General features: G+C 50.1%; 5 protein-coding genes across 5 annotated transcripts; 3 read left to right on the forward strand and 2 right to left on the reverse strand.

Moving 5' to 3' along the window:
* Positions 1-140: 140 nt before the first annotated feature.
* Positions 141-5,220, reverse strand: VTN00DRAFT_1277 (uncharacterized protein; the record flags this gene model as incomplete). The annotated part of the gene is made up of 10 exons (XM_069427366.1): positions 141-348; positions 436-452; positions 515-779; positions 843-1,192; positions 1,247-1,382; positions 1,441-1,477; positions 1,569-2,004; positions 2,685-3,794; positions 3,885-4,764; positions 4,895-5,220. The coding sequence occupies 10 exons, from the start codon at positions 5,218-5,220 to the stop codon at positions 141-143; spliced, it is 3,765 nt and encodes a 1,254-aa protein (XP_069291979.1).
* A 696-nt stretch (positions 5,221-5,916) lies between these two features.
* On the reverse strand, positions 5,917-8,750 carry VTN00DRAFT_1278 (uncharacterized protein; the record flags this gene model as incomplete). Its single annotated transcript, XM_069427367.1, has 2 exons — positions 5,917-7,256; positions 7,310-8,750. The coding sequence occupies 2 exons, from the start codon at positions 8,748-8,750 to the stop codon at positions 5,917-5,919; spliced, it is 2,781 nt and encodes a 926-aa protein (XP_069291980.1).
* Positions 8,751-9,390: 640 nt separating this feature from the next.
* Positions 9,391-10,822, forward strand: VTN00DRAFT_1279 (uncharacterized protein; the record flags this gene model as incomplete). The annotated part of the gene is made up of 4 exons (XM_069427368.1): positions 9,391-9,628; positions 9,701-9,998; positions 10,052-10,750; positions 10,810-10,822. 4 exons carry the CDS (start codon positions 9,391-9,393, stop codon positions 10,820-10,822), a joined length of 1,248 nt encoding a protein of 415 aa, XP_069291981.1.
* Positions 10,823-15,915: 5,093 nt separating this feature from the next.
* On the forward strand, positions 15,916-17,187 carry VTN00DRAFT_1280 (uncharacterized protein; the record flags this gene model as incomplete). Its single annotated transcript, XM_069427370.1, has 5 exons — positions 15,916-15,965; positions 16,036-16,164; positions 16,429-16,467; positions 16,555-16,973; positions 17,018-17,187. The coding sequence occupies 5 exons, from the start codon at positions 15,916-15,918 to the stop codon at positions 17,185-17,187; spliced, it is 807 nt and encodes a 268-aa protein (XP_069291982.1).
* Positions 17,188-19,211: 2,024 nt separating this feature from the next.
* Positions 19,212-20,154, forward strand: VTN00DRAFT_1281 (uncharacterized protein; the record flags this gene model as incomplete). Its single annotated transcript, XM_069427371.1, has 4 exons — positions 19,212-19,274; positions 19,338-19,696; positions 19,874-19,898; positions 19,993-20,154. The coding sequence occupies 4 exons, from the start codon at positions 19,212-19,214 to the stop codon at positions 20,152-20,154; spliced, it is 609 nt and encodes a 202-aa protein (XP_069291983.1).
* Between the last annotated feature and the right edge of the window lie 97 nt (positions 20,155-20,251).

Here is a 20,251-nt window from a genome sequence, read left to right on the forward strand (position 1 = left end):
CACTGGCTACAAAATAGAATGGTCTGCTAGGCTCTGCGTTCGTGCTTCGAATCTGAGTCTGAATACCTCTGTATATTATTCTCCAATACCTTTTGCGTGGAATAATGCGCAGGAAGAGACAAACTGCCAACGATCCTCTGTCAAATGGGGGATACAAGGCCAGGCGTCTCCTCACAACATGACAGCCCGGCCGAATAATTATCACGGAAATAATTAAGAGCCCTACGCTCGCAAGACGCCTTTCTTTGCCACCTGTAGATGCTGCCTCGGGACTGCAACATCGAAAAGAGGGGGATATCGTCAACTCTGCGGAAAACAAACACGGGAACCGAGAAAGGAACAAAAGTGCTGAATCAGTGGTATAATTACAAACACGCATAGAAGGGGACATGTAGGAAGCAGTAAAACGGTCGAGATGCGAATCTAGCCAATCACCGTAGCCCAATGACGCTCTGGGGGGCCATGTTAGTCTCCGAACAAAAAGGCATGCGTCTATCATGTCCAGAAAACCTACCATTTCTAGGGTCCACACCCTCCGAATCCACACCTTCAGTTTTCCCTCAACGCCGTCCACTCCTTCCAACTCCACTCCTTCCCACCAACATCGTCTGGCTGGCTTTCTCCAGAACAGGAGCAGCTTCTGTGCCATCCCCACGGCGTTGCTGTTGGCCAAGTCCCCCTTGATGTCTGTGCGGAGCTTCGCCAGTGCAAGACTGCAAATGACCGCCTTGTTGGGTTCGCCAGCACGATGACCCCACCGGTCGTCATGATTAAAGCCGCTGTAGATTGTTAGAACGTGCTGTCAAATGGCAGGAAGTAAGAACACTAGAGTGATAGCTCACCCAGCAGTCAACATCTCGATCAGGTGCTGCTCTGTTGTTCCAGCTTCGTCGCTTTTTCTCAAGCCGGAAAATATTCCATCTTGCTTCAATAGCACCTTCGCCGCAGCACGCTTGATTTCAATCATTTCAGGGTGTTCGATGTCCGGCCGTGGTGGAATTGCGTAGAAATCGAGATCCTCTCGAAGAACAATTATTCCTGCCCGATCTTGCAGCATGTCTCTCGGAGAACCCTGCATCGATTCGACCATATCCATGTCCGGCGAGGTAGTTGGAGAAGGCGATGATGACGGAATAGACTGTGCGACGGAGCGGAAGAAATCGAGCATGTATTGTAGGGATGCAGGGTCATACTGGCATATATATGTGAGATTGGTTCTGTAGACGGCAGATTCGAGTTCACCTACATCAACTGGGTAGATGTCACCATCATGGAACCCACCCATGTGCCCGTCGGGCAGTAAACCATTCGGGAAAAGCGATAGCAAGACGAATTCGGGTAGTGTTAGCAATTCATCTCTGGAGAGAGTGAATCGTGTTCCTCTATCGCTTCTGGTCAGTACGACTGGAATATCTCCCCGATCTTCAGTACGAGTCTTACCGAAGGTCAAGCGTGATGTGCTCATCACCGCTGACATCTGTCCCAGAAATATCAGTCAGCGTACTGTTAAGAAACACAGCAGCGCGATGATCCAGCCTGCCGCGACCTATGTAGATGACCCTGCGTACCTCCAAGTGTATTTATCGGTGGCCCCCCCGCCTGCTGCACCTGGGTGATGATGCTCGCCGCACCTCCTGCAGCAGCCATAACGTATGTAAATGATTCGATTGGACTGGATCCTTCGGTATATGGGGGCGGTGGTTCTCCGTCCTCCGGTGCTTTTCCTGACGATTCCCCCTTCCTGTCCTTTGAGAAAGCTGCCTTTGTATCCGCGACGACGGACGATGTAGACAACGGTTTTGGAGGCTCTTCAGAGGGTGGTGTGGGCGCAAAGGCGGGTGGTACAGCGGAGCTAGACTTTGTGACTGTGGCCTTGACGCGATTGAGCTCCGACTCGGGGGTGAAATAAAGGGAGGAGAACGGAGGCGGACGAGGTGACGAATTGCCCGACGAAGATGCCTCGTCAACAGGTGAATGCGGAGGTGGTGCGGTATAGGAGTCGTCCTCCGTGTTGGGGTTGGTCGGATTAAGTGGCCGCGCCGTGGCAGGCGAGCCAGGGGTATCGTGTGAATTCGACAAGGCAGGTTACTTTTGTCTGGAGAACGCTAGAACGGTATGCCTTTTAGCCCCGCGAGTGGGTTTTGGAGGCAAACTCGGCTACTGCTGATGTGACACTGATACACACTTCCGAGATGCAATGATTGCTCGAGCATCCACGGGGTCCTGAAGCTGCCCGGTCATTCAGAGCATGTGATCAGGGTGACGTAGCGCACAGGTTTCTTATAGACGGATTGCTGGGAGAGTCGGGGAATCAAGAGGAAGAAAGACAGGAGCAAAGAGATGAGGAGTGATTGGAGATGGGATTTGGGACGAGGCGAAGTGATGTGCTGTGCTAGCTCGCGGCGTCTACTCCGCTGGCAGCGATGGGATGCGGCGATGCAACAGAGCGCGGCCAAGGGGCTCGAACGGGGCCGTCTTTTTGCTGGTTTGCCCGTCCTGGCTCCGCCGCCCCACCTTATGCTACACTGATAGAGACAGAGAGATAGGCTGGATTCATCTACTATGATATTTGTACAGCATAATTGGAAAGGTGCCATGTTCGTTCAGCAGGTTCTATCCATGCTCATTCGATGTATACTAGTCGACAACATCATCGCTGACGTGACTGAGAGTGTCCTCTATACGTTGCGCTCCGCGAAGCTTTGGATCATGCCCTCGAGCGTGGGCTCATATTCCTTGAGAACCACCTTATCTCCCTCCAAGACCGTGTTGGCCTGCACAAACACCTTACGGGGAATCTTCTTCTGCAGCACCACGTTCCGCACCTTGGTTCCCCACCAGTCATCCACATGGGTCACTTCGTCGTACAGCTTCTTGCCGGCTTCGAAGTCTGCTGTACTCTTGTAAATGTGGAGCTTCTGCAGGTACTTCTCCACCGCAGGGCGTCCGTGTGAGAGGATCTTGGAACGATCCAGGTGGATCTCAAGATCGGACAGATCCTCCTTATTGTAGACCAGCTTGACAAAGTCATCGCCGGCATCAAGGAACGCCCGCAGGATGCTATACCGCGCTTGCATGTGAGCCTGTCCCCACTTTCTGTTCTTCGGGTCCCAGAATTCTAGGGCAACGACACCAGCTCGTGCCATTTGCAGGTACGATGCGAATAAGACATCACCAGCTTCATTGGACAGGTCCTCTGTTCCATCACCAAAGCCGAAGATCTTCAAGATGCTGAACTCACAGCTGAGCACCATAGCCACACATTCTGCACGACATTCTTCATACGATGAAGCAATTGGTCCGAAAACAGAGCTCCAGGTTTGGCCGGGCTTGTACCATGTCGAGATGGGCTTGTTGGTAACGGGGCTAATTGGCGGGTTCGACACGTCAAAGTTGTACTCCCCAGGAGATGTCTCCTGAAGGAGCTTTCCAGTTCCATGTCCTAGAAGTTCATGAAGTCCAACCTGTACTTCAAACGCTGCATCGCGATAGTTGCGGTAAACGTCCAGATCCTTCTCGGGAATGAACGGTACCGGCTCATTGGGAGCCTTAGCACTGAGCACGTTTCCGAGAGAGACATTCTTAAAGCCTAGGTTCTGCCGAATGTCGTCATAGTTCGGGAGGTTGATGCCCACAGGAGGTCCTGAGCAGGCAAAGCTCAGAACTTCGAGAGATGTGAAATCAGGACTGAGGAATTTGTCCTTCTCAAAGTCTTTGCTCCAGGGCAATTTGGAGATCATGCCCTCTGCATTGGACACCAGTTTGCTAAACGCTCTGGTGCGCTCTTTGTTGACCTGAAAACTGTCAGCGACCCCGTTCCTAGATGAACGATATACCGAAATTTGTAACAGGAACTCATCCCAGATAGGATGCGTTGAACTCACCGTAGCAACAAATCCCTCCCATTCACCTCTCACTCCATGCGGATCTCTATATGTTTCTACAAAGCCCAGGTTCGTTTCGATCTCAGGACCTTGGTCCTTGATCCAAAGCCTCTGGCTCTCCTTAAAAGCCTCAATGGAACCCGTGGCGAATGACTTGGCATACTGCTCGAGCATCTTTTTTTGGATATGATTTGCGGCATTGAGCTCCGCTTGCTTAATACTGTGAGCAATCTTCGCCATCTCTTCCCGGTGATCGCCAAAGACAAGGGTCAGCGTCTTCCCTTTGAGCTTCCCATCCAGCTCCCAGCGAGTTTCTTCACCAAGGTCCCTGTCCTGGGCAGGGGGCGACGACACGCCAGATGCGATCAACAGCTCGAAATCACCAGTAGCAGTCTTCTTTAACCTCGTATTCTCCAGAGGCAGTCCCTTCTGCTCCATGAAATCACCAATGGCGGTGATTTCCTCCTTGGTGATAGACGGAGAGTCAGGATAGTATGTCGTCATGTGGCCATGCTGCACGTAACCCAGGTGCATCAGAGCCTGGCTGTCAGTTTCGTAAATCCCACCACCAGCATTCTTCGCCTTCTCAAACGCTGCCTTGGTCTCGGAGTTGACGGAGGTCAGTGCCTCGAAGTCGGCCGGCGGGATTCTGGGAATGAACTTGGAATCACCGAACCCTTTGTAGTTGCCACAATTGCCGAGGAACTGGGCTGCATATTCAAGGAAGAAGCGGAGGTTTTCAGCGCTCACGTTGGTCTTCTGAGCAAGGCTGTTCCAGTCGCCATTGCAGGCCTTGTAGAGAGAAAGGATCAGATCGTAGATCGGCTCCGATTCAGGAGATACTTGACGCAGTGTGATTCGGGTGCCTTCAAAAGCGGCCCTGGAATTAACATGCCATACTATGTTAGTTTTGCACCTTGAATGCAGTGTATAGCGGCGGAGCAACTCCCGGGATCAATCCTCCGTGTTGAAAACACGAATGCGGGGAATCTTAGGTCACGGAAGCCAACCTGCTCATAAAATGCGCGTATTTTTTCAGCTGCTCATTCTTGAGAGCTTCGAAGTGCGGCTTGATTTCTAGCCTGACCACCGTTGGCGGTGAGTCTGCTAGATACTGCTCCTTTGTCTTTGTATCCATAGCTGCCACTCTTGGGGTCTTGCACGAGGCAGCCGGTGCAGAAGGTTGGTGAGCTTCAGGAATGGTGGTCGAACTCGCTGAGTACGACCGCTTGATATGGTTCCGGATTTGTAAAAGGCGATGGAGGGGAGAATAGACGGGGCTGGTGAAAGGGCGGAGATGTGCCGCAGCCTTGGAGGGGTATCGGAGGGCTGTCATGGCATCAGCCTTCAGTCAAGACGGAGGGGAGCGGCGCATCTGATTTGCGAAGAGTCCTCTGTCGTTCCAGCCACGCCATATGGCCCCGGTGGGGCTTCCGCTGCCGCCCCGATTCTAAGCGCGGTTCTTACAAGTATGGAGTACTATGTCTATCAGAATAGCAGCAAATTATCATAAATTTGAGTCTATACAATCACTTTTAAAGCTTGCACAAAAGTATTTCCAGGTATCAAATAGTAAAATAGTAATTTTGATCGCCGAAATAATTCAGAATTTTCAGAACTGTAGATCCGTCGTGCTTCACATGATGTCAACAGAAAAGAAAGCAGGGCGTATGGATTATACACATGTAGTTAAGAGTGAAAAGAGTAAATATGCGCATTAAGAGACAATATATCACTGACCGAGAAAGGGGGAATTAAGCAGAGGTAAGGTCAAGGGAGCAACGGAAAAGGCTGACGAGCATACAAAATTAGCTTGCCCTTGGAGGGATTCCAGAAGGTCTCAAGATGTAATAGAAAGTTTAGATCCCCCAGAGACATGGTAATAGGCTACATGATCATGCTCCAGCCACAGGGATGGTCCTTCGGAGTGCCACAGGACTGAGCAGCAAGTCCCCCCTTCAGGGAATAATGATCATGCATCGACGTTGCAGCTGTATCAATACCCTGCATTGAAAAGGGAAGAAATCTTTGTTCACAGGAGACTCTCGTATTTGTCCAGGCCCTGCTTTTGCTGTCTTGGAGGCTGCGTAGAGAGCTTATTCTGAAATGCACTATGTCCCGTACTTATGCTACCCCATTGGGTTTGGCTGAAACTGGGACTGTTCGAGCTTGGCGGTGGCAGAATGGATGGAGGGTTAGATTGTTGATTGTTCGCTGGAGGAGGTGGCGGGATAGTAAATGCCGAATAATCTGGAGTTTGTGGGACATGCCCGGTCGAGGACGTGGAATTCGAAGCCTTCATACTTGCCAGTGTGGCCAGTGAAACATTAGAAGCAGTCGGCTGGTTTTGCTGGGGATAAATGGAGCTAGAGTTCCACGCGGGTGCCGGCTGCAGGGCAGGAAATGACTGCCCAGTGGAAGAGCTCTGCCTGTTCGTCGGTTCGAGAGATGGAAAGGCGCTAATATGAAGATCAGGGGTGATGGAACGGGAGTTCGAACCTGCCTGCGTCGTAACGGTGTTGTGGATCGATGTGCCGCTTGACCTGTTAACCGAGCCGGCCACGTTTGATGACCAGGAAAATGTTGGCGTCATTACTTGGCTTGAAGTCTTTGAAGTCGAAGGTTCTGAGCTCCAATCGCCCCAGAGATCGCCATTCTTAGCATTGGCGGTCCCAGTCTTGCCAAGTACAAGACGCTCGAAATCATTCCTTGTGCCATCAACATCGGATCCACTGCTGTCGCCCGCGCCCCCGAAAGCACCTTGGGTACCACTTTTGAAGCTGGTAGACTCATTTGCGGAGGACAGCTCTTGCAACTTCTTCGTCTGCTCACGTTCGACCTTGTTGGAAAGTGATTTAATCAGCACCATAAACTCTTCAAACTGCTCGAGGTTCAGAAGAGGGCCGAGGCTGAAACTCCATAGTATAGGGAGCACTTCCAAAGCAAGAAAGTCGGTATCCGCAATCTTGCCAATCTGCCGAAAAACCTTCAGGGCTGCCATCATAACAGCTGGCTCTTTCGTTTTGATCGCTTTCAATAGCGGAACAAGCTTTTCCTGTATAGTGTATTTATCCAAAATCGAAGCCGTAGTTGACTTGGTCTTTTTCTCCTGGACCACGCCAGATAGGTCGTCTTCAGGCCCCGTCTCCTTGTCCAGGGAACCTCCGCACAGTACAACGAAAGCCTCCAGACCACGAACTTTGATGGCGAGACTGCTTGTCCTGCTGAAAGTAGAAGCAATTGGCGGGAATACTTCGTTCTTAACCGTTGAGAAATCAAGAACAGGGAGCATCACTGGCAGGCATTTCATGGCCGCGTCCACCAGGGCATGGGTTGAGGACTCCATTCCCAGCTGAATTATTGGAAGGATATCTGGTGCACAGTTAGTATTACACTGGATGTCAACTCAAAGCAGACAGACAAACCATCTTTGAACTCTTTGCCAGAACAATGTTCGGCCACTAGATTCATGTTTTCAAGCACGACCATAAGACCAGCTTCTTTTTTGGCATCGCGTTCCTGGGCAGCTCCCTTGTTTCCGCCGGTCAAAAATATTTCTTTCAGGCGCGGAATAATCTTTTCGGGAAATACGCGACGGCCGTTGGGGAGCTTCTTCAGGATCTTGAAGATATTCTGCAGAATAAGCGGGAGCAGTTCACGATCCTTCATCTCCTCCAGCAGAGCTCCCAAGATCTTTCTCTCTAATACCGACACGGGAAATTCCGGTATCACCCGTTGCAGTCCACGCATGAACTGGGACTTCTCATTCGGTGTCTTGGCTGGCAATGACTCCAAAAAGCGAATCGTCGACACCAGGATGTTATCAAAGTACTGGGATTGCTGGAACTCCCGGGCATTCATTCGTTCGGCGGGCCGCCGAGTGATCAATCTGGGCAAGACGTGAGAGACCAGATCTTTGGGTATCGGTCTCGAAGACAGGAAATCGTTACTCTGCGAAGGGGTAGTGGAGGGAGAACTGAGCAGCTTTTTGTAGGTATTGAGGTTGGAGTGGGTTTGAAGAGGGGAGACGTGTGGGGAGTTGTAAATAGCAACAATCAAAAGTCCGAGAGAAAACAGGTCCGCCGAAGGTGTCACATTTGAATCAAAGACAAAGTCGGGTGATGTGTAGTCCAGATTCAGTTGGACCGATTGCGGAAGCCTTGGGTCCTGATATAGAGCCTCAGACAGAGCAAAGGGCGCAGGTGGTGACTGCGTCCCTGAGGAGTCGGGGGGCATTGCAAATGCAAGACCTGAGATCTTCCAATCAGACTTGGCATTGATATAAATGGCTTCTGGATTGAGATTTCCGTGGACCAGACCGGCCGATTCATGCAAGAACTCCAGGCCTTTTGCAATCTGTAGCAGTCCTTTTTGGATCTCGATCTCGTCTATCTCGAGGTCCCTTCTTCTTCTGGTCCCATCAGATTCCTCCACCATGTAACGACTGGATCTCGATCCAACTCCTGCAGAATTCTCCTGCATATCTCTCTCATGCAGAAGTCCTGCAAGAGACGCAGTAACGGGCTCCGTTGCAAACATAAGTCCATTTCTGGTTTCCTCCACAGGCTCTAGTATCTGCAGAATAGACGGGTGTCTCAGACGGGCGAGACTGCTGGCCTCACGCTTTAGCCGTTCTACAGCCTCTTCCTGCAGCCTCTTCGTCTGGGAAGAGCTGGACCTGCTACCGAAGCCACCCGAGCGAGGCTCCAGAGATTTCCGATCAAAAATGAAGATGGACGCGGCATTTCCGGTGGACTTCTTTTTTCCATCATGGATCTTCCAGGAACCGGAGACCACGGTAGGGTTAGGGGAGATTTGATAATTTGCTGAGATGTTGGAGCTCAGCGATTTGAGTGATGAGAACATGATGGATCAGTTTTCCGATAATAAAAGGGGAGCCCCGAACGGGAATGGACTGTGGCTGCGTTCTTTCCACCCGGAGCTTATGGCGATGAAATAGTCATGTCTCTGGCCCCCAATGGACTCGTCATGTGATGAATGACGGGGGCAAAGCAAAACTAGACGTGTTCAACACCATCCACGAAGGAGTGTGTTTACGTTCAATGTGTTCATCATGGTCCGGGAACCCGCATGGCATCTTCTCAGCGCTGCACGACCGGCTCGAAACGCCGCTCTCGATCTCGCGCGTCCACGCTGTCCATGCTCAGTCACGTGAGTTATAGGGCGCCGTCCCGCGCTCACGTGGAGCATTACCAATCAGAAGCATCTCCGCGCACAAAGTCCGACGTCGGCCCGGCCGGCAGGTCCAAGCGGAGCCAAGCGAGGAGAAACTCCGTGGGCCAGCCGCGGTGAGCATAACGGAGGTATCGCGAGAGGCACAGCTCCGTTGGCCGCGAAGAGTCATTCGTTCTCTGTGGCCTACTCACTTCCTTCTTATCTTCCTCTCCTCTCCCTGGTCTTCCCCCCCCCAGACCTCAATTCTTCTCTCCATCCCTTCCCTTCAGCATCCTTCTCCCCTCCTCATCCGCCGAGCCCCTCCGCAATCATGAGGCTAGTCCGTCAATTGGCCCGCGGAGTGCCGCGGTCTACAAATCGTCTATCCCGCACAGTGTCTCTACAGAGTGCTGCAGCGAACCGGCTATGGCAGAGAACCTACAGCGTAAAGCCTGGAGTTGACTCGCAGCTGCCTGGGCTCGACGCTTCGAAGTTGACTATCACCAAGACGACGACTCCCAAAGAGCCCCTCCCGCCACAGGAGCTTGTTTTTGGAAAGACTTTCACTGGTAAGAGATTCCTTTCAGGATGGTTTGTTTTTGCGCATCTGTACAGCTTCTAACACTAAATCCTTTCTGCAGACCATATGCTTGCCATTGAATGGACGGCCTCCGACGGATGGCTAGCTCCTCGCATCACCCCTTACCAAAATCTTAGTCTCGACCCAGCAACCTGTGTTTTCCACTATGCTTTTGAATGTTTCGAGGGCATGAAGGCGTATAAGGATAAAAATGGCCGCATTCGACTGTTCAGACCTGACAAGAACATGGCGCGTCTCAACAAGTCTTCTGCACGAATTGCTCTGCCCACATTCGATGGGGAGACTCTCACGAAATTGATTGGCGAGCTGGTTAAGCTGGACAGCCGTTTCATTCCAGAGTCAGTTGATGTCTTCATTGTCTGATAGCTTAGTCGACTGACATGTTCCACAGGGCCCGGGGATACTCGCTGTATCTGAGACCGACCATGATTGGTACCCAGAGGACGCTGGGCGTTGGACCTCCCGGATCTGCACTTCTCTACGTTATCGCTAGTCCCGTGGGCCCCTACTACCCTACTGGTTTCAAGGCAGTCTCGCTGGAGGCCACTGACTACGCGGTGCGAGCATGGCCAGGTGGTGTGGGAGACAAGAAACTGGGTGCCAACTATGCTCCGTGCATAGTGCCCCAGCTTCAAGCGGCATCTAGGGGCTTCCAGCAAAACCTTTGGCTCTTTGGAGAGGAGGAATACGTGACCGAGGTTGGTACAATGAACCTCTTTATGGCCCTGAAGAACAAGGAGACTGGTCAGAAGGAACTGGTGACCGCCCCTCTGGATGGCACTATCCTCGAGGGTGTCACAAGAGACTCCGTCCTTGGTCTGGCAAGGGAGAGACTGGTTCCAGAAGGATGGCTGGTGTCCGAGCGGAAGATCAGGATGTCTGAAGTGGCGGAGGCTGCCACTGAGGGTAGACTGCTCGAGGTGTTCGGTGCTGGAACTGCTGCTATCGTCAGCCCCGTCCGCAAGATCAGCTACAAGGGCAAGCTGGTGGACTGCGGTCTCAAGGAGAACGAGGAAGCCGGAGAGATCGCTCTTCGTATGAAGAACTGGATCGAGGAGATCCAGTATGGTGATGTGGAGCACCCGTGGAGGTAAGTTCCATTGCTTGCTGCACCCGCGTTGAGACACACTTTATTAACTTTCATCTTAGCTACCTCGTCTAGAATGGCAGCCCAAAGTGGCACTCTGCCTCGCCAAAAGTATTCGTCTGTCCTTTTCTTACGATTTGCGCTTTTATAACCTTATTGCATATTCGGCGGACGTTCATGTCTACGTTTAGGTGACCACGACAGCAATTTCTCGTAATTTTGCAGTCTGATTTTTAGAGCAGAGTACATTTTTGTCTTTGGTGGCTCGTATCTGATCACGGGTCCTTCATAAACTTTGTTTTGATATACTGCGTACTGCTCTTCAGGAATATGGGGCCAGTCAAATTAATCTGGGGCTCGAGCTAGGGTATCCTCGTCACAGCCCTTTTTGATTCTGTAACTAGTGTACTCCAGTATGCTGAGTATCATATCTGCGCGTTCCGGCTTTTCTCTCTCACATGGCGCCTATATTCCATGTCTAAATGCCCGCCTCTTATGATATTTTGGCTCAAGCCCCGATATGTCACGTTGGGATATGACGGCTACCACACTATGATACGCCTTACCACCATTATTTGTTATCATGATATGCTAAGTAGTTGGTCAAACCCTTCATTAGATGGATTCGGGCATCCTGTCAGTATTTCCGTTCCTTCTGCGTTCAAAGTTTAATAGTTTCTACTTGGACCTTGCAGAAGAAGCATGATATGATTTTCAATAGGCTGGCTACTTAAGGTCCAGAGCCTAGTTAGCAAGGAACTTGACTCTGCTCACAGCCTTGATTATGGCTTTTTTTATTATTATAATTGAAATATATGCAAGTTTATAGAAATCCTTGTAGTTGGGGTTTTGTTATATTCTTTACAGAAGGCAGATTTGGCTGTTATGTACTGAGAGAGACTGACAGGGCAAAACTGTTGTTTAAGTAGGCCGTAAGTAGAATGATCTATACATTTCTATCATTCTTTATGATAACCTGGTTAAGTAAAAGTAAGCCAAGGTTCTTTCAGTTCCAGCGGTGTGCTTATCTATTCTTTTGTTATCTGATAGCTTCCCAGATAAAGGGGAGAGGGAACATTTCTCTTAGATGTTCTCTACTGAGTACATACCTACTTAAACTCCAGAACCACCTACTTCATCATCTAGAAGTTCACCTAATTACCCGAGTTGAACAAGACAAATCTCAAGTGATTTGCTTCCTCTGGGGTCTGCCCCCTATCTATTCATTCGTCCAGTCTGGTCCAGAGAGACAAGTACTCCTTTCAATTTCCGTCATCACCTCCTTCAACTTAATCAATCATTCCTCGGCATTACTCAAATTCACGAGGAGTTGTTTGTTTCGCCCTGCATCACCCATCGCTGCGGAGAAACTTCGGCCCTCGTGATTGTGTCATGTCATGCCATGTCTTGAACAAGGGTTTTAGGGCAGTAAGTTAAGTTGACAAATATCAAACTTTGTGACGAGACAACCTGCCCCGGGTTGGGTTGTAACCCCAACTTGTAGCTACCCGGGGTTGGAATGGCTGGAGAAGTATATGCGGTGTAAAAATTGGGAGAGAAGGAAGGGGGTTTAGTGAGTGGTTGGAAGAATATCTTCAAAATGGTGACCACCTACCTAACCGACCTGATGTGAGTAGGACAAGAGAGACTTCTCCATACAGCTATGTGCTTCGGGGGTGCAACAGTGACTTCCTCTCTTTTTCTCAGACATACATACGCGGCAAGGAAAGCCTTGGCTTGTCTGTCTTGGAAGGCAACAGCAAAGTTTTGGGGATGCCGTGAATTCCGTCCACAATTGAACATTCAGCTCGGCTTGCGGATGAGAGGGGCGGGATGGTGACACCCCCTTCCCAACCCCGGCGGTGGTAAAGTCTTGGATTAATTAGAAGAGATGTATACAGTAAGTGGGTTGCCATATCTTTCGGTACCCCCATCCCCCTTGTCCTGTCGAAGCCATTACCCACCTTGCCACTTTTGCTATATTGCGTCGCAATCTGGGTCTGTGACCTATCATAGTATCGGGGTACCCTCCAATATCTTCAAAATCACATGGCTATAAAATAGCAATCCGCCAAGACAGTAGGTAGGTAACAGGGGAAAGGGGGTGCCGAAAGGATATGGCACAGTACTGTAAAGACTCGATCGAGCAGATCGTTGGTAGGTAGTGCAAATAAGTGAAACGAATTACTTTCGTTGAATCTCCTTGCCTCCATGACGGGGATGGATGTGATGCCGTCAAACGTGCCCAACTTTGGCTACAGCATGTATGTCCTTGTGAATTAGTGATTAATTTGATGGCACAGGAGGAATCCTGAGAAATCGAATTTGGGGCTAGCTAGGTAGGTAGGTAACATACTTGGATAAGGACCTAACGGAGTAGTCCATCAAACAGGCTAGCTAGGTGGTAAGGAAAGAAGTATATCATGCATACCTGAAGAAAACCACGTCTACGTATAAATTCAAGCAACTTCCAGATCGACATAGAGGGTCCAACGTCCCAAGGAAAAACACCTCACGTCAATTGGCTCCTGCTGTGAAATAGCAGTGTCGCACAACATCTGATAAATACGACCAGGTGACCAATCACGCGGGGAAGACCGAGGTATATTTCTCTGCTCTGTCCGCTCAGTGGGAGCCTCTCCATTTGATAAAATAATTGTGACACTCCACGCTGAAAATACGTACGCACTACGTATGCACACTCACATCTGCTCCCAAGCTACGCTGGCTATACTGGATGGAAAAACAAAAAACACATGTGAATCAGCTGCTTTTTGTATCCCCTACGGGACTTGCTTCCAGGTTCTTGGGACGGGATGATTTCCAAGGTTGGAGTCCACACCTTCAGGTTTTTGCTGTGGCGTGTAACCCATCCACAAATTTAATAACGCCTTGGAAGTTGGAGCAAGGCTAGGCTTGCCGAATGCCAGAGCCGTTAACTTCAAGGCTATGTAATGAGGACTGTAGTAGGCGCCCAGAGATCCGGCCCGCCGGGTCAATTGCGGTATCAGGCTGAGTTATGGATGGAGTTTGCGTTTGGCCCGCTGACCACCACCGGGTCTGCGGGGACGACGAGGCTGATAACCAGCAGTAAACAGGAGAAGCAGGCTGCAATCATAGCAATTGTTGGTGTCGGGGCAGGCAGGCCCAGAGACCAGGGAACGGTTATTTCGTCTCCACGTCTCAAAACCACTTCAATAATGTTGGCCAAGACGACCGTTGGAGTATCGCCGGGATACTTTGTGGGGCGCAAAAAAACAGGACTGCTTGAATCCTAGTCCTCGGTACCAAAGTTTCATCTTCTATCGAGCAGTCCAGACTGGATGGATGGATGCCCTGGACGTGCTTCCGCCTCGTAGTGAGTGCGTTGGTTCCTCAAGACCCGACCATCGATGTGTGGAAATAACACTCACGATGCAATTGGCAATGGAAAAAGCATAGTCCCAGGGGGGGGGTGCTGAACCTTGATGGATGTGTTGGCGTTTCCGTTTCGCCTCAATTTAGGACAAGGGGACTGCGTATACGAAGCCATGTCATAAGAACAAGAGAAGAATGTGCCGCAATACATACCAACAAGCTCGAGTGAAGGCGACGCGGCCCGTGAAAAGCAAAGCAAAGAGGCTTGGAATCTTTGACGAGGAATATATTCTTAGAATATCAGTGGGGAGCAATATAATTGGAAACTGCAATATTGGTTATTCAAAAATAGAACAATCAGATAAACGTATTCTTGGAACTGAGCTAATAACTCTGACCTTCCTATTTGTCAACTAGATATGTCATAAACATAGGTAGTACGTTGGTATACACCATCACCTACTCGCCGTCTACCTAATCTATTCACCGGGAATACAAAATTACATGGATCCCTGAAGCTCCCAGATAAATACCCCAACCGTTAAACTAGTGTATGGGGAGAGTAGGTACTTAGTCTGCGCTAATCTGCAGGCTGGGTTAGTACGGGAAAGTTGTGCAGAGACTCGCCATGATTGTGCTCTGGGCGACCTCTGCGGTACTTACCGGAGAGCAAGACTGCCTCCTGTTTCAAGGTAATCTCTGGGAACTCGCCGGTAGATTCAGGTATATTTCTAGGAAGGTAGCCAAGCAGAATAAGTTGTTACGCCCCAGTCAGGACCTTGGTTTTCTACGATGCAGTTTTCTACTGCATATTGTATAGATACTTAATGGAGCAACGAGAAGCTGTTAGCATTTTCTTCTTCCAGAGAACAACTAGAATCCCTTTTGATAGTAATATTAACTAGGGGAAGCCAGAAGGCACCTATGAAAAGCAACCTACCTTAATCACAAGAATAACACCCATGCGACGCGTTGCATTATGCAAAGAAGGAAGAACAACTGGGCTATTGATTGGTAATCAGACAGAAAGGAAAAATAGAAAAATGGCAAGAATGGCAGTAGCGCATCTAACAACTCGACATTTGACCTATACGGATGCTTAAAACAGAAATAAACGTGGGGTTAAAGCCACATATCCAAGAAGAGCATTGGTCGTATCCGGTTTAGCTGGAACGCCATACCAGCTGAGAACGTGGCCCGGAAGATTTCATCTTCCATGTTACTCCTTATAGGCCGAGCTTAAAAAGTAGTAGGGCGCAAGCTTTTCTGCTGTGTTTGGCGAGACTGGCGTTGGCCGGGGCGGGGGCCTCCTGTCAGATTTGGTGTCCCTGCTTATTTTTGGGTCAAACGGAAAGGAACAACTCGCAGAGAGATTGATGGAAAATCTTATGCTCTGTAGCCACGTGGTTAAATCCTGGCATATTGCATGGTTTATCCATGCCAGCTGAAGGGAGGAAGGTATAAGCCACGCCCCCATCTTAAGATTGGACCCAACATTGTGGAATCATCTGGTCCCGTGTCCTGATCGGTCTAGACGTTCTTGACAGACCGGCTCCTTGCTAACGCGACAGGCATGGTTAGGGTATTCAATCTGTACTATACCGCTTGGTCTGCTGAAGGATAGAATATCCTTGTCTGAAACGAAGACGTATGACTTTTAAGTCCAAAGCAAGATTATCGATCTGTCTAGTTCACTTCTGAAGATCCGTCTTCGAATCAGTGTAGGAATGGCGGTTCTGGGAGACACTTTGAAAGAGTATTCTTTCAATTTATATATGTTCTGTTAATGCCAGATGACAGGTCACCAACACATGGACAAGATACGTCTCCCTGAGATCGATCTGTTCAGGGTCACGTTGTTGTAGGGCTTATGGCATGCTTTGCCTGCTGGGCTTCATATCCTGAGATGTCACTAATACAGAGAAGACCAGGAATGTTTCTAAGAGACGAGAGCACGGCAACCACAAAAATGTTGCTTCCGCCGAGTCTCTAGAGCCGCAGCCGCATCGGCCTCACAGACAAGCCAGGGCTAATGTTATTCCGAAACCACGGAGAATTAGGTATGGTTGCCTGCTTCTGACGGACGTAGGTAGTGCACGCGGAGTGTATACGGCCTAGGGTAATGATAGTAAAGAGAAATAAAAATATCCCGTAGTTTGTCATAACTCTAGGCCGAAACCGTTGCCCTCCAAAACCGAACCAGTTCCCCAGTAGGTCGCAACATGGCGGTCAGGATAGCGACATGACAATGCCAAGGGCGCTTCGGAAAGGCGCTATATGATATGGAATCTTCGATGCATGTTCCAAAGACCGTGGCCATGCAGGTCCAAGGGTCAGGAGATGCTGTGCAGGCATCCTCTACTGTACGTTTGAAGCGAATTTTAGAGCAATCCATGAACACACAGGGATCACCAGTGGCTGGGATGCTGGCGGCAGCGTACTTCGTATAGAAAACGCTATGGTCCATTCGAGAACCCACCAACACAGCAGCGGTGTTGTGACGGTGAACTGAAGGAGTATTCTACCTGGACGCAGCTGAATCCGATGGTCACACGGGTTGATGAATCCCGAGCGACCAATGCTCTTGGAACGAGACATCGGAGGACTTCTCGAATCCCTAACACCTGTTTCTCGAGAGCAGACCTCGAAAGACCGGGGATTGGGGAAGTGAAAGTGGAGGCCGCCGGGAGCATGGCCGGTGACGCGACTGACGTGCGGCGGCGTCTTCAGCCCTACGGCGTGGCAGCGGGGGATGAGCGGCGGTCGGGCCAGTCGAGAGCCAGGCTGTTATGCCGACGCACTCGTCGCGCCCCACCGTGGTGGAGGTTCGGCCGAGCCCTGCAGCCGGAGCACGAGGCGCGAAGCCTTCGTCCGTTCTTCTGCCTTACGGCGGAGTCACGGTCTGAGATATAGTCGGTGTGTCGACTGTCCGACTCGCCGTCCTGCCCGCAGAGACCCCGGCGCCGGGAGGCCTCGACCACCATTTTCCCAATCCGGTAGTAGCTCTGTCGGGCCTGGGCCGGTTCACCGACGCAGCAAGCCACCAATCGTACACAGTAGTAGAGCCACGGTTTGGACACTGAAGATTTGTCCTGTAGGAATCCGGATATACGAAACATCCTCAAATGCAGGAGCTGTACTTCATCCCCTGAAACCAGCTGAATTGTTGTTCATTTTGCTATCACCGGCGGGATTTGCTATCGTTTGGGTTGACAGGGGTTATCGGTACGCTTTGTCATCCCCGAAAAATAAGTTAACTGACGATGCTAATGATGGCTCGTGACGCTATAGCCAGGACGACAAGGAATTCCAAAGGCAAGCCAGACGCATTTTTTCACACATTTGGCCCCTTGTGGCCCTGTAGAGAATTCCCTTTTCAATGTCTCTACCTACGCAGTAGTAGGCATTTGTAAGCCGTGGTAGATGTTAACTTAGCGGAGTGTGGGGTGCGGAGTGCTCCGTCGAATGCTTGGCATCCGCTATGATCTGCGGAGAACTATTCCATCTGGCGAGGTATAATACACACTTCCTAATATGGTAATGTATATCCATCCCTGGATCCATAGATACCACGTAGCCGACATAAATACCTATATAGGAAGTATCACATAACACATCAAGACCCAAAGTTCGCAAAGGAGACCGCAAACACCGCTGGAATAGTGCTTGACTTAGGAGCCAACGATACAAGTCGTCCTACTATATTAGGTAGTAAGCAAGACTCTCGACCATTCCTTCCACGTGGTGGAGATAGTGAGATCCCTATCCTGTTAACTCGATGCTAAATTTCGAGCAAGCAGGGAAACATGAGGCAGTGCAATTGCCAACTGATATTATGCTAGAAATCGAGAGGTTTCCCGTAGGACAGAGGAGGTCTCTATGTTGGCCAAGACATATTGCCCATTTCCTCAAAACGGAAACAGAAACAATCGCCCAGTGACGCTTATGAGTTGCGAAACCTTACTACGTAGTCTATCCAGGCGCAGAGGATAGAGTTGCATATTGCATGTCCAGGTATCCTCTCCTAGGCCCAGCAGCACAGAATCCAGGTGCTGTCTCTCTTGTAGAACAGAATGAAGAAGAACCAATATATTAGCAAGATTCCTTTCTGAACAAATCCTAAATAAGTAGATCAACTGGGCTTCCTTTCAAATAGTTCACATTGGACTAACCTGCAGGCGTAATATGTTAGCATGTCCGCCAACGCCGATGAATAGGTACCCGAGACTTAGTCCCTTTTAGCCGTCTGACCTAACGCTCTTACGTCCGATCCGTGCTCACCTTCTTGACGGAGATAAAAATAAAGGCCAGAAACTCTGCGCAGCTGCCAGTCGGGGTGCATCAGCCCTACGCGTCACAGAAGCTTGATCAAGACGCTGTCCAATGTCCGCGTCAGACAAGCAACCCAGGGCCAGTTGTTCGGGAGACGCCAGGTGTAAGATGTCAGCCATTGCGCAGGATGCAGATCCCCAAGATCTGGGTGACCATATCTTCGGGTCCTTCGAGTACTTACTAATTCAGGTGGTAGCTGAAGTTGATCTTATTTCAGTGGTAGAGCACGTAAATAGATGCATGCTTATCTGTCTGTTGCTACTAAGATAGTAACAGAAAAGAAAAAGGAAATCTGGTCTTAGCTCGGGTGAGATATTGAGCGGTCTAGCCCTGAAGACAGTTCTGTTTAAGGAAATCAGCTGACCAGTTTTCCTTGTCCTACAGTTTAGAGGGCGCTGCAACTTGTACATACAAGTTTATATCTGCTCATTACTAGGCAAAAAGGAGATTCCCTCTAGGATATTTAAAAGCTCATAAGATTTTGCTTACTTAAAACCACTGAGAGCAATCCATACCTACACGGACTTGAAGTATGTACCTAGATATATGCATTGTTAGCATGTCTGCATTGCAGGGAAGCCCTAATGATAAAAAAATGTAGATTAAAATGGTCCAGTGCATTCATAGCTTTCCATCTGAACGAGGCTACAGAAGTGCCTTAGGGGGAAGAGCGCGCGCCCTTCACAATGCGGGTACCTAGGGAGGTAAACAGGCATACTTCCTGATGTGGTTAGAAAGGCGTCCGCTACCCCAGAGCAGCAGAACTCGATCACGAATGATGTCAAATCCATCATCCACGCGCTGCTCCGAGATCATGTTGATTATTAATCGGCAGTTTGTCAGTGTAGTCAAATTTAGACTTGTCTGACAAAGCGTGCTGCTTTGACGCCGGTCTCTCTAGCAGCAGACCCTATCTGCTCTTGGCTCCGAGCTTGGGCTTCAGCCCTGGAGAGTCTCGGCCGTGCTCGCGTTTCAGACCGCCAGACGCCAGGCTGTAACCCTGCAGCATGTGCGTTCCAGATGCCAAGTGACCCAGTGTTCCCCCTCAAACGCGTGCTGTCGGTCGAATTCCATGCATCAAGCATCTTCGTTTGACAACCGCAGGCCAACGGTCCGTCCCGGACAGCATCTGGTTGCTCGGACATCTGTCCTCCAAGGACACGCTCGAACCAGTCCGTGGGAGGGGCTTGAAGCAACAGGCTCCCTGATGTACCTTGAGGTTCAGCCGCAGTCTCTGGCCGCAGGCGTACGGTACCCCAAGTGAGTACAATGTACCCGGTGGCTGTTACTACAGTCATTCACGCCCCCACTGGCGTCCAGTGTCATTTCGCAATGGAGATCTTTACGCACTTCGTGAGTGCGGGGATATAGCTGAACGAGAAACAGTGCACTGAGAGACGTCATTGCACCGCGCTGGTAGCTGAAAAGAGAAGGTAGCGCAATTGTCATATTACCGAGTTGGGTATCTGAATGGCCGCACAGCCATCATTCTTTGATACGATGACCGGCAAAGCGGTCTAGACTGGCTGCAGGGTCGAGTTGGGTCTTGACATCAGACCGTATTCGAGCAGCTTGGGCTTGGCTCGAGTTACTCGTCCAGCAGGCCTGGGGACGCAACTTTTACTCGAAAGGCGTGGAACGTTTTGGTGACAGCCAACCGAGCGTGCCTGTCCAGTGGGAAAAGCGGCGAAGATGTTTCTGCAGAACTGCAGCCCTAAGGGAGTGTTCTATTCACGGACCGTCCGCCCCAAGGTCGAATTGAGTATAAGCCGTGCTACGTTAATGGCAGAGTTGACAACCATGGGCAATTGTTCC

Source organism: Thermoascus crustaceus (genome assembly GCF_041956765.1).
Source record: "Thermoascus crustaceus strain CBS 181.67 unplaced genomic scaffold VTN00scaffold_1, whole genome shotgun sequence".
NCBI classification, from domain to species: Eukaryota; Fungi; Ascomycota; class Eurotiomycetes; order Eurotiales; family Thermoascaceae; genus Thermoascus; species Thermoascus crustaceus.